The 16,284-nt window shown below is 35.8% G+C and overlaps 1 protein-coding gene across 1 annotated transcript in view; it reads left to right on the top strand.

The window, feature by feature from the left end:
- LOC147069033 (uncharacterized) overlaps positions 1 to 12,161 on the top strand; it is a 37,530-nt gene extending 25,369 nt beyond the window's left edge. Inside the window, exons 4-12 of the mRNA XM_085950965.1 lie at positions 116 to 324; positions 1,816 to 2,016; positions 3,415 to 3,570; positions 4,834 to 5,029; positions 6,039 to 6,220; positions 7,033 to 7,282; positions 8,857 to 9,008; positions 10,001 to 10,160; positions 10,416 to 12,161. Coding sequence (XP_085807091.1) covers positions 116 to 324; positions 1,816 to 2,016; positions 3,415 to 3,570; positions 4,834 to 5,029; positions 6,039 to 6,220; positions 7,033 to 7,282; positions 8,857 to 9,008; positions 10,001 to 10,160; positions 10,416 to 10,595 — 1,686 coding nt within the window. The 3' untranslated portion in view covers positions 10,596 to 12,161. The remainder of the gene's footprint in view (positions 1 to 115; positions 325 to 1,815; positions 2,017 to 3,414; positions 3,571 to 4,833; positions 5,030 to 6,038; positions 6,221 to 7,032; positions 7,283 to 8,856; positions 9,009 to 10,000; positions 10,161 to 10,415) is intronic.
- Positions 12,162 to 16,284: the final 4,123 nt, after the last annotated feature.

Raw genomic sequence — 16,284 nt, 5'->3', positions numbered from 1 at the left:
AAACAGAACACATTAAATCAACACAGAAAAACAATATGTGTATTTGCCAGACCCAGGATTCGAACTTGGGACCCTCGACATTATGAGCGTAGTATATAGTTGAATATAATTTCAGGGTCACACGTGTCGGTTGAAACCCGAACTCTTATCACGTATGCGGTCTGTAACGTGTCACTACACTGATGTCCTGTGGGAGACAGATTTCTCAAATACCTTGGGAGACCCTGTGATCGTCAAAAATGGCGCCGGCTACACTTTGAAAGATAGCGATTTCGTAGAAGTCAGCTGTCAGGGCGAAGACAAAGCTACCACTGTCATAGAATCGTAAGTTAATTTCATTTCTAAATTTTTGTTTATCTTTCTGGGCGCTACTTCACGAGTGTCCTCCAGCTGCTCCTTTGCCAATCTTATGGTGTTTCCATCATAAATTTCCATATAAGTTAATGTTTATGACTGAATTGTAAATAATTTCATGTAAAAAAATACTTAGGACCGTCTCTTGAATGACTCCGATAGTGTTGTTGAATAAGACAGCATTCTCCAGATCGCACAGTTTCGTTTTGCTGGTGACAATTCGACTGCTTAATCCGCAAATTGCATTTTTGACCAAAAATGAGATTTTGATGGCATTTTGCTATAAAGCATGTTTTCTAGGAAATGGGATAACTGGGCGCCAGGATAATTGGGCGCCGCTCTGTCTAATGAAATAAATAGACGTACGTTACGATTTTATACAGAAAGTAGACGAAGAATTTTAATCAGTTTCTATTATATATTATCTATAATAGTTACTACTTGGTAGTTTTAATTCATTTTGCTCTTAAGGTGACGCATCAGTGAAACGGCAAATAATTTTCAACTGTAGGCGCGACGAAATTTTGGACTCGCTCGCATTCAGTGAGGGAACGTCGAGCTAGAAACACGTCACTTTGCTTCGTGATGGCGACGGGCCAATTAATTCTTAAATCGTGTAAAGATGACTAAAAACGTTACCCATTTACTTTAAAAAGAAAACATGTCAATGAATATATTATTATTGTTACTAATAGAACAATAAACAGAACATAAAATGGACGTATGTTAGATTTATATGACAAATAATATTTCGTTTGACAGGCGTCATTTGCACCCGCGACCCGCAATCCGCGCATCGCCTAGCAACGATCTTTTTAGACCGTGCCTCAACTGATGTACGGCCTTAACGTAATGTTTTTTATTGCTGATTGAGAATTATCATTCTTGAGGCTTTATATAAAAATAAAAGAACCCTCTTCTCATTGGAACTTAAACATATGCACAATTTAATCATTATCTACGTGTCCATATTTAAATTCTCACCAAGTATTAAATAATAATAAAATAAATTAAATATAAATAATATGTATTTTAAAAGTACCTATAATTCACGAACGTCTATTCGAATTTTATTCACCCAGTTGTTCTGGCGCAAAATCGTCCTAGACCCTGTTTTCTATGCTCACACAAAATTTCAAACTCCTAAACCTACAAATAAATGCATTATCGTTCTTCACACAGAACAGCTAACTGCAGGTGCCAAATTTCCAATATATAAAAGGGAACCTAAAATAATGTATTAATTCATAGTGGAGCTTATTTATAAAAAATTAAATTCTCCAAGTGTATTTTTGGAATTGTTAAATTCCGCTCGATAGTTAAATTATTAAGTTTTTTCTACTTCCTGAACAATTTGCCCAAGTGGAGTTAGCCAGTTTGCAGATTAAGCCGTCAAATTATGTCTCGGTCACACAGTTATTTATGTGAACTTTTAAAATAAATGTTCGTTTCCCTTTTCAGTTGGTCAGGTTCGTTGTTGGGCATCAGGGACAGCAAGGAGATAAAGTCTCGGCTGTCTTGGGACAAGCCCAACGGCCAGGCCATGCGCTACAATGTCCTCATGTTCGGCTTCGACTCGCTCTCCAGGAACACTTTCATCAGGAAGCTGCCCAAGAGCTACGCAGTTATGAAGGATGAGCTGAAGGCGCACGTCTTGGAAGGGTGAATAATATTGACTGATTAAATTTGTATCATAATGTGCACGTAAACTTATTTAATATTGGTAACATGTGGGGACAGCAAGCGGGCTTTGTATTTCTTGCATTTTATGTCATTAAGTAAACCAAAACTGGCTTCAGTCTTCGGCTTTTGCATTTCTATCTCATCAATATATTCTGTGGTGACCATATTTTTAGTCTTCATGATATTTTATAGATATTTTTAGTCTTCGCTGAAAAATATCTAGATTAGGGGGGGGGGGGGGGGGATTATGATAATGTCGTGCGGCTGATGTTGTCACGCAACCCACCATTTTGCCACCTTCAATGGTATTATATAACTTAATTCGCTCATAACATTAAACATTAGTGCAGTGATCCCAGATCTCAAATGACAACATTATTATTATCAATATCAAATTCGGCAATATTCACAGAAGTTATATTGTGGCATAGTTTTCTCACAAATTTGTTCTATTCAAAGAAAAAAGGTGCTTATTAATTGAGTTAGCATTTACTTGGTAGAATTCCATTTTACAAGAAATGAAAATATAATTAATATTAAATTCTACAGGTTTTTTTTTTTTATATTTTTTTTTATTAAAAAGGTTTGTCGATAGCTATTTCGGTTGTAACACCATTATCAAGACTATTCAGATAGGCCGTTTGCCTTTGCTTGAATACTATACGTGTATAGATAGAGACAGAATACATTTTCTTATTCGTTCCAGCAATATTATGAATTTTTTACATTATTATTAATTGTAATATTATTAATACTTTGAAAACCCTAAGTGGGTTTTTTAAAATGGATATCGAAATTTTCAAAATTTATCAAAATTACAGTGTTCCATGGTTATTTATTGACATTATTAATCAATTAAAATATTATTAGTATAATTGTCTTAATCGTGTGTTTAGATTATATTTAATAGTGGCGACGAATACATTACCAAATTTTCATTAATTATGTGATTACTTTTGGATAATTCGCGATTAATTTCCAACTGTTCAAGTAAATTTAATTTTAGACCTTTATTACATATATGCAAACATTGTGGCGTTTCATTGTTACTGATGCTATGCGAGTTTGATATTCATTTTAAAAAACCCACTTAGGGTTTTCAAAGTATTAATAATATTACAATTAATAATAATGTAAAAAATTCATAATATTGCTGGAACGAATAAGAAAATGTATTCTGTCTCTATCTATACACGTATAGTATTTAAGCAAAGGCAAACGGCCTATCTGAATAGTCTTGATAATGGTGTTACAACCGAAATAGCTATCGACAAACCTTTTTAAAAAAAACCTGTAGAATTTAATATTAATTATATTTTCATTTCTTGAAAAAAGGTGCTATTCTGTGGTTACATAATAGTTGTTTATTTGTTTCAGGTACAATATTGTAGGAGATGGTACTCCGCAAGCCTTGATCCCCATTCTGACCGGCAGCACCGAGCTGGAGTTGCCGGAGACCAGGAAGAGGATGGGTAGTAAAGCAAACTACGTCAATGTCTATCCTCTCGTCTGGAAACACTTTAGTGAAAATGGGTATACTTCTATGTCACGTATATAGCTCTAAGAAATAATATCTGTATCTGTACCGTATCCGTGGCTTGCGGTCGATCCATAGATGCTGTGTATGCGGACCATCCCTTTGAGTAATCAATCAAGTACTAAATTGGATGTTGTATATTGTATAGTCACATATACGGCATATTAGGTTACTTTTGAATTTAATTTATACATAAACATACACACAGAGGACACATCGTCTTAGGGAAAATTCATAGTAATACTTTTGTATATAAGTATTTCTACAACATATACTGATATGTCAAATAAAGTATAATCGGTTTGCGAAAGAAAACAAATGACAATCAGACTTCTATTAGTTTGACAGATAAGTGGCAGTGTCGTGTTTCAGATTATATTTCTTGGTTATTAGTGAGGAAAATGCATTTATTTCTTTTTAAAACTCATAGTACACCAATGTGGTGATTTTAGATTTAAATAGTTTTGTAGAATAACAGCGCCTGTACACATGCACGGAATTATTGTCCGCAATAGTGCTTATTTTAAACTACCATGACAATAACTGTTTACACGTAAATGTGCTAACTGTCTCTCCAATCTCATTCTTAAAGAGTCAACGAGACGCGAGGTTGTCATTTTATACTACTATCTGACATGTCGTATTGAAAATCGGAAGCTCAAAATGAGTACATAGTTCGTTTTTTTACGGTGAATGCATTTATTCAATTAAAACACTGATAACGTAACCAATTAATTATTAATTGATTTTGTTACCTATAATTGTTCACTTTATATTGTGCATGTTTCATTCTTTTTTTACCTAATATTTTTTAATTGATAATATTATCATCATCATTAGCCTGAATCTATCCACTGCTGGATGAAGGCCTCTTCAAGCTGCTTCCACTTCTCTCGGTCCTGTGCATTGCATTGCCACGTACTTCTGCAGAACTTTATCATTTCATCGATCCAGCGGCCTCGTTGTGGACGTTTTGTACTTCTTGGATACCACTGGATGACTAGATTTGTCCAACGATTGATATATTAAAAAATATTGTCAATTAAAAAATGACTGCAATTTCGATGTTCAAAACCGATGTTGTCTTGTTAATAATTGTACCGTCATCTACGCAACATGGTTATTATTTAGTTTTACATAACATTATAAACAAAATTAACTTTTGAAATGCGCTTTTCCGAACAATTATTGTCAATTTACTAGTCAGGCCCATTTTCTTTGATGTATTATTAGATTATAATGCATATTTATTTGTTCAGTTATGTGACTGCGTTCCACGAGGACACGCCGAATGTGGGAATCTTCACGTACCGGCTGAAGGGTTTCGGAACGCGGCCCACCGATCACTACATGCGCTCGTACCTCATCCACACTGAACCCAAACAGGACCGCTGGACAAAGTACTGCAACGGACATATCCCCAGGCATAAACTTATGCTCGATTATACTAAGCAGGTACGCCCATCAGAATAATAATTCAATTGCTTTATTGAGATTTCAACTCACTAACACACAAATGAAATACCTATATCATTACTCGGAGTTAAGTATTTCGTTGAATGTAGCGATTGGTTTCTGTCGGTTCTTGTATAAATTTACTCTCCGCATCCGTGCTAGTACACTCCTACCTCTGGGATCTGGGCGACACAGTATGGATGCTGAGGAAAACGATTTCACAGATACCGGCTATACAAGCACTTTGGGATGGCATAAATATACGCTCCCTAGACTGGTTACATGTAAATTGTACGTAAAACATTTCACCGTGCCACAGTTCGCCGTGAGCTTTCTTATCGAAAAGAGATGACCGTTTCGATACACCATACCGTTTCCAATTTTATTAGATTCAATATGAACATTAATTCAATTTTCATCGCTGATTTTGGCGAAATTCATGAATTCAAGATTAAAAACCTAACCTAACCTAACAAATAATCCAGTATATCGGCTATTTTCAAAATTTGTTTGTCCTGGCTTCCTATAAAGTGTAAACCGACAAGAACCGTGTTTTATTTAGACATGAATTTTATGTCAGCACTATATGACCCAAAGAGGTTGGACGATCTTTAACTTCTTCACCGCGGAGCATTTAATTACCACATTTAAATAACATGCTAATTATATCTAACTAATGTATATGTAATAGTCCAATGAGGACACAACAGGTGTGCCGTCGGCGTTGAAAGGATTAATATACGGCCATATATTTCCTATACAACATTTCACGGTGAAGTGTGATACGGCGAACTGCATACGTACAAGTTTCCGGACACATCCTAGACTGCTTGTGATTTTAAAAACTAACCAACACCATCTGCAATATGTATTCTTAGTACAATGAAAACAAATAAGTATGACTATTTATGTCGGATCCTCACAGCCTAACACCACCCTTCATCACTGTTTTACTTTGCATGTAAAAAAAAATAATTTGCCGTTAACAGTGTTGCATGTTTTCTTTCAGTTCATGAACACGTATCAGGATTCGCCAAGGTTCGCATTTGGTTTCCACGGCGAGCTGTCGCATGACAACTACAATCTGATCCAAGCGGCCGACGATGACCTTGCCGAGTGGCTCCGGGAGCTCAAGTCTTCAGGGATACTCGATAACACAATCCTTATTCTCATGTCAGATCACGGTCACAGGTATGGTTTGACACTTTCAAAGAGTTTGATTGTAACAATAGAAAGATTTCTTTGTATTTTGATTTTTACAGTGACTCCAGATTGTGGGCACTCCTACGCGAAATATATAACGTCGAGAGCCTATACTAGATGTGCAGCTCTATTGGCATAGAGGCGTTTGTATGCTTGGCCGTGCATGCGTTTTTCTATCTTGTCTTCAGTATCCATGTTTTCACATCGTGAAGGCATATGGAGAAGCTTAGCAATCGAGTATTAACATATCCCATAGAATAAACAATATTTTGTAATTTGGCGCCTTGAAACATGCCAGTTTGTTGACAGATGATTTTTTTTTAATTGGCTACAATCTGGCGTGGATCTTGGCCGCCTCACGAAGAGGTTTCGTAACAGATTTGTTTTACAAGAAATTAATGTTGGCGAATGTTGGCCATTTGCTCAACCTACATGATTTTGCCAGAACCGGGATTTGACCCTGAGACCCATGACTTTACCGCTCGGCCATCTCAGGCGACATACGTGCACGTATTATTTGTAAATATCTGCCCTTGTCAATAAGCGATTTGACAATTTATTTCATACCTGATAATTTCAGGATAGCCTGTTTTTCATTTACATCAATTATACGACTTCCTAATGCTACCCAATGATAGGGGTAGTGTAGGACTTCTGGTAAGAATTAATGAAACACATCACTGAAACGCCAGAGGCATGAGATAATCAGATAGATGTGTTGTGTCATCATTGGACTGCGGGGTTGCCATGTGATGTGGATTAATAAAATGCTCTACTGTTTATATTAATTTTAACTTCAGATTCGCCAGTATCCGAAATACGCTACAAGGCAAACAGGAGGAACGTCTTCCGTGGTTCTCGTTTGTGCTGCCGCCCGACCTGGATTCCGTCCGTCCCGGCGCTCTTGATCACTTCAAGGACAACACGAAGCGGCTGACCACGCCCTTTGACATCCACGCAACACTCATGGACATCCTCGGGATGAACCCTAATGAGAATTACGACGTCAAAAGTAAATTTCCTCCGAGGTCGCTGTCGCTCTTTGGACCTGTAAGTTAATTTGTTAGTTTCGAGACCGACTGCTCTGATGATTGATTTGTGGTAGATTGTTTGTGATCACAAAAAGTTATGTATTGATATGTGGTTCAATTTCACCCTAGCATACCCACATTTATTTTTTTTTCCGACCATGTCCGATCTAATAAGATCATATGGGGCCCACAGTGTGGAGGTTTGTATTAACGGATTTTGTTTTTACGAGAAATGGATGTCAGCCACTTGCTCAACCTATTAGATCCATACTCTGACTCATACACAAATTGAAAAACAATATGTGTACTTGCCAGACCCAGGATTCGAACCTGGGACCCACGACTCTATAGTCTGACGCTTAAGCCGTGCGGCCATCATGGTTAGGTTAGGAGGTATTAGGTGTTAAAGTATGAAAAGATAGCCTTCTCTACTAAACAGAGCTTAAATATATAAAAGTGAAGCTGATAAAAAAGGTCTCATAGCAGTTAAATTAGCTACAAGTATTGCCATAGGTCAGGGGTCGGCATAACCGGTTCGCGAGCCGCATGCGGCTCTTTGCATATATTTTTCGGCTCTTTAGTTATAAACTCCGATTTCACCCCATCTCAAGCAGCCTTATAACTTATGAGTTTTGATTTATCAGCACAAGTGGACAGCTATAAAACAACTGCCTAAAATAGAAACAATAATATTTGTTACAAGGAATAGTTTGCCTGAAACATATGAAGCGTTAAATAAACTAGCTTTTGGTATTCTGACAATCTTTGGCTCTACAAAAAACAAACGTTCTTATTTATGAACAAAATAAAAAATAAACTTAGAAGCAGAATAATGGATGATAATTTACATTCAATTAAAAATAAATAGCTATTTGCCAGATATAGTAAAGCTGTCAAAAGAGATGCATAGACGCCTTTTTTTTTTCCCCATAAAATCCATATCCATAATTATGCATATGTATATTACATATATGCGGCTCTCTGGTACCTTTGTAATCTTGTTTTCTTGACAATTTGGCTCTTCTCACTTGACAAACTGCTGACCCCTGCCATAGGTAAAAGATGCTATTTTATACAATATCTGAACACAAAATTTGTCAAAAATGTTTAAGAATCACCCTTATTGCAATTATGTATCTACATTGATCAGTTTTAAGTACAGTATCATTGGGGAGAGAAAACAAACCAATAATGATGTATACAAATTGACCCTTATACCAATGTACTTTGAGTTAATTTTACCATCACTTCCATGTGTATTTATTTGTTTATTACGAAAGAATAAAATTTGTACGACAGGATTCTGACAGACTTAAATGTATGCGGCCTGGTATCTTTTTATTCTTCACATTCTTCGTCCATTTAATACGTGAATGGCTGCAAGTTAATTCATTGCACGGATTTATTTGTTGTTAACTTCACACGACCGTCGTATCGCCCACATCTGTCAAAAACTGCCAGCATTTCAACACAATTTTTGATAACCGTCATCAGAACAATTAGTCCTAAAAATAAAATACGTATTTAGCGAAAGAAATTACCAGGGTTCTTAAAGTTTTAGATCCTGTATTATAAAATGTTGTTTCATTTCAGATATCGGTGAACAGAACCTGTGGACAGGCGGGCATAGAGCCGCATTGGTGCGCTTGCCTTACGTGGCGGCCCGTCTCTCTCACGGATCCCATTGCCAAGCGGCTGGCGAGCACCCTTGTGGACAACATCAACAAATACGTCTCCCCGTTCAGGTAATATTCTTCAAATCCTAAAGGCAATAGGGATTTTTGCCTTCGAGACCGTGAATCGTGACCACTTTGAAATGCGGCCATCTTCTGCGTCCACCCCTCACGTTCCTCTACTTTTCTCAGGGCGGAATGAAGACTACCCCCACTAAGTTCACTTGGTCACTCTAGCTCGCCGGTGCTCTTCTTATGCCTGGAGGCTAGACAACATCACCATTCTCTCTGACTGATTCATCCTGTGTATTGTCCAAGAAATAATAAACATATGGTGTCAACACTACATTTCGAAGGTATCAATTGCCTTCCGCTTCCTCAAATCAAAACATCTTGGAGTGATCCGTGACGTCGGTTAGTAATTAAAGTAATACAAATCTTGTTAATACGAATTCCACGGTACCGAAAATCGAAAAAAAATCGAATTACAAAATATGAAATGTATGAGGGAAAAATATAAAAATTTTGAATTTTTTTGTTTTTGATTTTTATTAATTTTGTTTATGTTCATAGATGTGCCTACGAAATTTCCGATTACGTGTGTGTTAATGGGTCATAAAATGTCAGGATTATTTATATTACCTTCTTAAAATAAGTAATTTATGATGTTTTAAGAAAAATCTGTCACAATTTTCAATGACTGGCTCATGAAATAGTGTACTTTATTACGATTTATTGAATATTTTTGTATGCCAGGACTGTGAAATCATTTCGAATTACGAATTTTGAATTAAAGGTATGGTTTTATATGAAAATAATGTTCAAGGGACTTTTTTTTGCAAAAATTTCAAATTATGGCGAATTTCGAATTATCCGTGTTTTTATTAAGGAGGTTTTACTGTACCTACTATGATTTAAAATACAAAAGCGGATCGCCAATAGTAGCTCAATTTGGAAAGCGCTTCAGTGAGTATTAAATGCCATTTTCCAAAGATTTTTTCTATTGGTTATAATATATTTTCTCAGAATTATGTATGAAAAATATTATTTGTTGTGTGTTTCAGTGACCGTTGCTCTGAGTTGAGCCTAGACAAGATGGAGTGGGTGACGAGTCTGGCGGCCACAGACGCCATCATCGGCTTCAAGCAGACAATCGACAAGGATGGCTTCATGCCTGACCTCTCCGCTAAGACTGTCGGCATTACCAAACTTTATCAAATAAAGGTAACAATCAATTTAATGTTCCCCTCGTTTTTATAATCAGGTGAGTGAAAAGCTACCTGTCCACATTGATACCTAATGCTAGAAACACTGAGATTACAACAAAACAGAAAAAACACAACGCACACATTATTTAACTTAATTACAGTGTATTTAATCATTAATTTTAGTAACCATTTTCCGGTTTTCTGTCTAAATAGAAGATGATTTTCTTTAAAATCTGCTTTCATTAACACTAATTGTATTGTTATATCACAGGTCCGTTTACTCCCAGGAGGTTCTCTCTTCGAAGCCAGTCTCTCGCACAACCTGGACTTGAACCACATCTCCGTGAAGTTATCCGACATATCGAGGATCAACAAGTACGGAGACCAGGCCCGCTGTATCTATGACAGTCAGCCGCAACTCAGAAAATACTGCTACTGCACTAGAGACTGACATGGTTTAGTTAACGCAATGACAATTCGTATTTAGTGACGTGGTGGACAGTGCTAAAATTAATATTACCAGTTTCTGGAGCGAATGCTTTCCGCTTTCGGTGCCAGAGATATTTGTTTTTAAAAGCCGAGTATTCTTTCATGTTTGGAAGAATGGATTTTTTTTTTTATTCGTGATGGTTGAAGCGATAACAACCGTGCACAAAAATCGGATAGTGATCCTTTAATTATCTATACATCGGTGGCGAAGATTGCCTTTTGGATGATTATAAGAAGTTGAAAGAATAATAATACAGACTTAGATGAGATATTGTAATGAGTGCTGTAGTGTTAAATAAGGAAGCCACAGAGCGCTGATTAATTTTAATCACCTCAATCCACATTAAAAAAAATTAATAGCAAATTCAAATAATTTTAGTCAGAGCTAGTCATGTCGTCAGTGAATCGACGTTTCAACAATTAATATCCCCCATTAAATATGTACAGCTCTTTATTATACCATGACTTCCATTTTCCATTTTAAACAGCCCCAAGGATTCAAACATTCCTCTCCTCTCAAAGATATTAATATTTCTCTCATCCTGTTTGTCGAGTTGCCAGCATTATCCATGTATTAATACTGGCCGCAGGAGAGTTTTATAAAGAGTTGTTATGGTTTTCCTTGAGAGTGGCTTCGGAGACCGAAATAGTGTCTGTCGGCGAGGTTTATCCGGCGATTTATTTCGTTGATTTGTTAATTGTATTTGTGATAAGGAACGAAAGCATCACCGCCAAGGATAAGACTGCTATTATCATTTTGTTGATGCACTGTGGAGAACTGGCATATATTTTGGTTTACTGTCATGGTAATCGTGTTCAGAAATTGTCAAGGTAAACGTTAAACGCCGTCGTCACTGCGGTATTCTTTCATACAAGATTTCATTTTTTAACAAATCGTCTTTTAAGAAACAACCGCGTAAGTCCCCATTTGGCGGTTTTGAGTTTTGAATAACATTCGGTAGGTAAAAAAATCCTACACCGTGTTCCTTCTATGGAAAAATTCAAAAAAACACAAAAAAAATAAGTTAAAAGGTATCAATTTTCAATTTTTTGAGATGTTTTTTGTTTCCCCTGAAAATTTTAATTAAGTGACTTCCGCGGTGTTGTTTCTTAAGCGACGAAATATACAAATACATTTGAAACTCAAAAGGATTGCTCCCGTTTGTTTACTTAATAAACGTCACAACGCACAGAGTATTACACATTTTTAGTATACCAGTTGATTAAACGTTACACCGATCTCATGAAACGAGGACATATACTTATCTAAGTGTCTATTGTTCTTAATACACAGGCAGACTCGATCACGCCGATTGTCTTGAGCAATCATCAACCGTAAATAGCAATTACAACAATTCAGGTACCAAAACACATCTACATATAAGTAACTGTGACCATACTAAACTTATTTTTTTACTTTAAATATTTTCGCAAACTATCAGAGATTCAATTTGGAGTACATAACAAGTTACTACATACAGGGGGTCATTATCCGAGTCCACGCAGTTACGAATTTGCATGGATATGCAAAAAAAAAACTATAAAAACACAAGCGCAATAGCTTACAGTAATCATTCAATTCAATCTTTCAATCTCACACTCCTACGCTATTTCTGTCTGGCTCATATGTCTTTTTCTTTTAATCCTAATCCTAATCCCAATTAAACCCGTTTACTAAGTAATTTTGATCCCCGTTTTACGCAGATTCGCTTTAAGAGGTATTTTTTCGATCCCAATTACCCTCGGATGACGAGGACCATAATTGTACATGTTAGCTTATTATTATTATTATCTCCTGAAATATTGAATAAAGTAAGGTGACTATCGTTATAAAAGCAATTCTCCAACTGACAGCATTCGTATTGCATGTCGTATGTGGAAGCTCATGCCTTCAAGCCAAAGCTTCTAGGATTCGTCATGAGACAAGCCAAGTCATTCAAGAATCCAACTGTTTTACGTGCACTCTATGTGTCGTTAGTACGGAGTATTTTTGAGTATGGCTCCATCATCTGGAGTCTTTATGAGGTTTCCTATAAGCTTGTTTTAGAGCGTGTTCAGAAAAAATTTCTTCGTCTTCTCTATTTTAAAGTTTATAATTATTTTCCTTTTCACACCTTCTCAAACGAATCTTTTCCGACTAACTTTCTTCAAGGCATGCTCGCCTTTCATTCTCTTGAAGCTCGTAGGTCACTTCAGCTCTTAAAGCATTTTTCCCTGCTCTCACATGGTATCATTTTCAATCCCGATATTCTAGAAAATTTAAATTTTTACGCAGCCGTCAATTACATGCGTGGTCGCAGCAGCGATGACCTATTTTGGGTGAAAGCTGTTTCCTCATGTCAGGCTTACCAGGCACCAATAGCGAGGGCTGTGCGGCTGGTTAATGCACTCCCTACAGATGTAGATATTTTTGGCGATCCATTATATTATATTCTGTTTTTTAAATTCTATTTTATTGTTTAATTTGTATTTTTTGAATTATTGTTGTTTTTTTTTTAATTTTATTTCTTTTGTATAAAACTATTTTTGCTTTCTTTTTTTTCCTCCACCTTTTTTTTCTGATTTTCTGAACTGATTCTAAATGTCATGTTGTGAACGTCCTGAATTAATAATTTGTTATGTACTCAACGTGTCTTTTTCAAATAAATAAATAAAAATATATAAATATACCTCAATCTTCGAGTCAGATTGGACAGAAATATAATGTTACCAAATGACATTTATGACAGTCGGTGTGAGTTGTCAAGTCTGCGAGTCTGTTTGTGTAATTTGTGCTTACGGCAACCATGTATAGTTATCATTTTTTTTCATTGCCTCATTACTTAAGAGCGTACATAAGTGAAACGGCAAATAATTTTCAACAGTATGTGGGACGTAATTTCGGCCGCGTTGCCAGTCGGAGAGCGATAGTCGACCTGTTCGCACGTCAATTTGTTTTGTGATGGCGTCGGAGGAATACATTCTTAAATCGTGTAAAGATGACTAAAAAACGTTCCGCATGTACTTGAAAAAGAAAACATGTCAATGAATATACTATTATTATTACGAATATAATAATAAACATAACATTAAAAGGACGCATGTTGAATTTTTATGACAAATTATATTTCGTTTGGCTTGCGTCATTTGCACAATCCGCGCATCGCCTAGTCACAGACCATGCCTCAACTGAAGTATAGCCTTAACTGAACGCAATTATTACGCGTATTTCCATATCACAGAAGAATTTTGGTTTTATGATTTATTTAGTAAGTAATTAGATAATTTATTTTATAATACATTTTATAATACATTTTCATTTTAAATTCATCTTGTTTTTCTAGTGAAACTCTTTTTACGCCTGGTACAGCAATTAGTGAATCCGGCTGATGTGTATCGAAAACCATCATAGCTGGTTCGAAAATTGAAAAATAAAAAAATGCAGCGGTTAGCAACGAAACGCCCAGATCTTTGGCTGACGGGCGAGCGTGCTACCAATCGAGGGAGACCATGGCAAATGTGATTCTTTTACAAAAATGTGGATGGAAGTAGAGGTGGACGGAGGTGGACTGAACCTCTAATTCCATGCTAGCACAATTTCACGACACAAATTTCTACAAAAAATGCAAACAGAATGCACTTCTAATAACAAAAACCGTTTACACATATTTTGGTCAAAATTAAACAAATTATATATACTACTTATTCTACGTGCAATTTCACACACCATGTAAATGATCTATAACTTCTAAAACGAGCCAAAATTATATGAAAAAAAAGACCTAATGAGGAATAATTCTTGGATGCACTACGTGGTGTCCATATGCAACATCTTCAGCGGTGGACTTAGTCAGAGAATTGTTCTAATTAAAAAGAATCAAACAGTAGTTACCTACGCTTCACGCACAAAAACCTAATTTTCCACTAATAATAATTCCACGGTTTTTGTAAATAGACACGTCATTGTTCAGCGGTTATGTTTTTTTTGTACTCACGTAAAGAAGACAGGCTTAATCCCATTTATGAATATTATACGCACATCGGTTACGTTACGGTTATCGGTAATGTTAAATTGAGGCTCTCCGCACAATATGACGGTTAGATGTTACGACAAATTGCAGTCGTGAGCCTCATAGAAAACAATAGGACATCGACGACAGTTTCTGTATCAATTTTATTTTTATCTTAAATCACTCAGTACCTACATGAATTGGTGTGACGAAGGTGAAGCATTTATTTTCTTGAATTAGTAAATTTAAGTGAATTTCGAAAAAGATTATAATATATTCATTATCGATTTGATTTCGGTCTATTCTGTATCTATGAACAACGATGTATTTTTCTAACTTTAATTGTTAATATCACGTGTACTAAAACAAATCATATCCATATAGGCAGCTATTGTTTATGAAAATTATACCTATATGTATTAAAACACTTACTTAACACCTAGATTTAAAAAAAACTTTACAACAAATGTCCCTTCTTCAATATAACATGGTCGTATGTTACGTTTTCGTAATAGGAAAGTTTACTTATATTTATTTATACACTCCCGATGTCTTTACCGCTGCATTTGACAGTGGGGAAGGGTGGAGGTGGGCTGAAGATCCGACATAAATAGTGCACATTAAACATTGTCAGTCAAACGTATTTGTTTTCATTGAATTAAGATTACAATGTGTATATAATGTTTTGTTAGTTCTGAAAATTCAATTAAAACCCTAACCTATAATAATAATAAAAAAATATTCGTTTATCTATGAAATATTTAAAATTATACCATTAACCTAATCCGTGCCACGGACGAATTAACTCGCCAAAGCATGTATGTCGCGTCAGGCCATGCACGAATATATTCGCGGCATCTTGTGAACGTGATAACTTCTGAATAAACATTCTGTGTATATTTTCTAAACGTTTTATTTCATTTTAGTGTGAAAATATTCACGATAGACTTGATAAACATGTTGTGTTAGTAAGTTTTCGCAAATATTTATCATTCCGTTCCTATTTCATATTTTTTAAAGGATTTATTTTATTCCCAAAATAGCTGGCCTACAAGTGTCCACCTAGTAAACATTGGCTGGCAGTGATAAGGTTAAACTATACATAATTTTAGATATTTTATAGATAGAAGAATACTTTTTATCGATTATGGTTTGGTTTAGGCAGGGCTTGATGAATTTTAAAAAGCTAACAAACCCTATCTGTAATTATGTATTCTTAATTCAACGAAAACAAATAAGTATGACTGAAAAAGTATGCATTATTTTGTCGGATCGCCCATAGCATACGTAAACTATTATGGTTTGAGTCAGGGCTTAATTGAATTTCAAAAACTAACCAGCACCATCTGCAAACTGTATTCTTAGTTCAATGAAAACAAATAAGTGTGACTGACAAAGTTTAGTATGCACTATTTATGTCGAATCGTAACAGCATACCCTGACGATCTAAAAAAATTGAATGTCACATACAACCATTTGGTATTGAAGAAGTCAAATACGCATATTGTCATCTAAACGTTACGACTAAATAACTTTAAACAACGCTGGACGTCATTAAGTGATTGTTGTCTGGCAGCTCTGAAACTGGCCGCTTTCACGTTTTGAGTATAAACAGGAGTGTTTTGTTACCATGCTGTGTCCTGGTCTACCGGTGTGAGTAAC

This window comes from Rhyacophila brunnea, unplaced genomic scaffold (genome assembly GCF_057557595.1).
Source record: "Rhyacophila brunnea isolate RB1 unplaced genomic scaffold, BYU_Rbru_1.0 scaffold_24, whole genome shotgun sequence".
In the NCBI taxonomy this organism is placed as follows: domain Eukaryota; kingdom Metazoa; phylum Arthropoda; class Insecta; order Trichoptera; family Rhyacophilidae; genus Rhyacophila; species Rhyacophila brunnea.
This window is presented reverse-complemented; position numbering and strand designations above follow the sequence as displayed.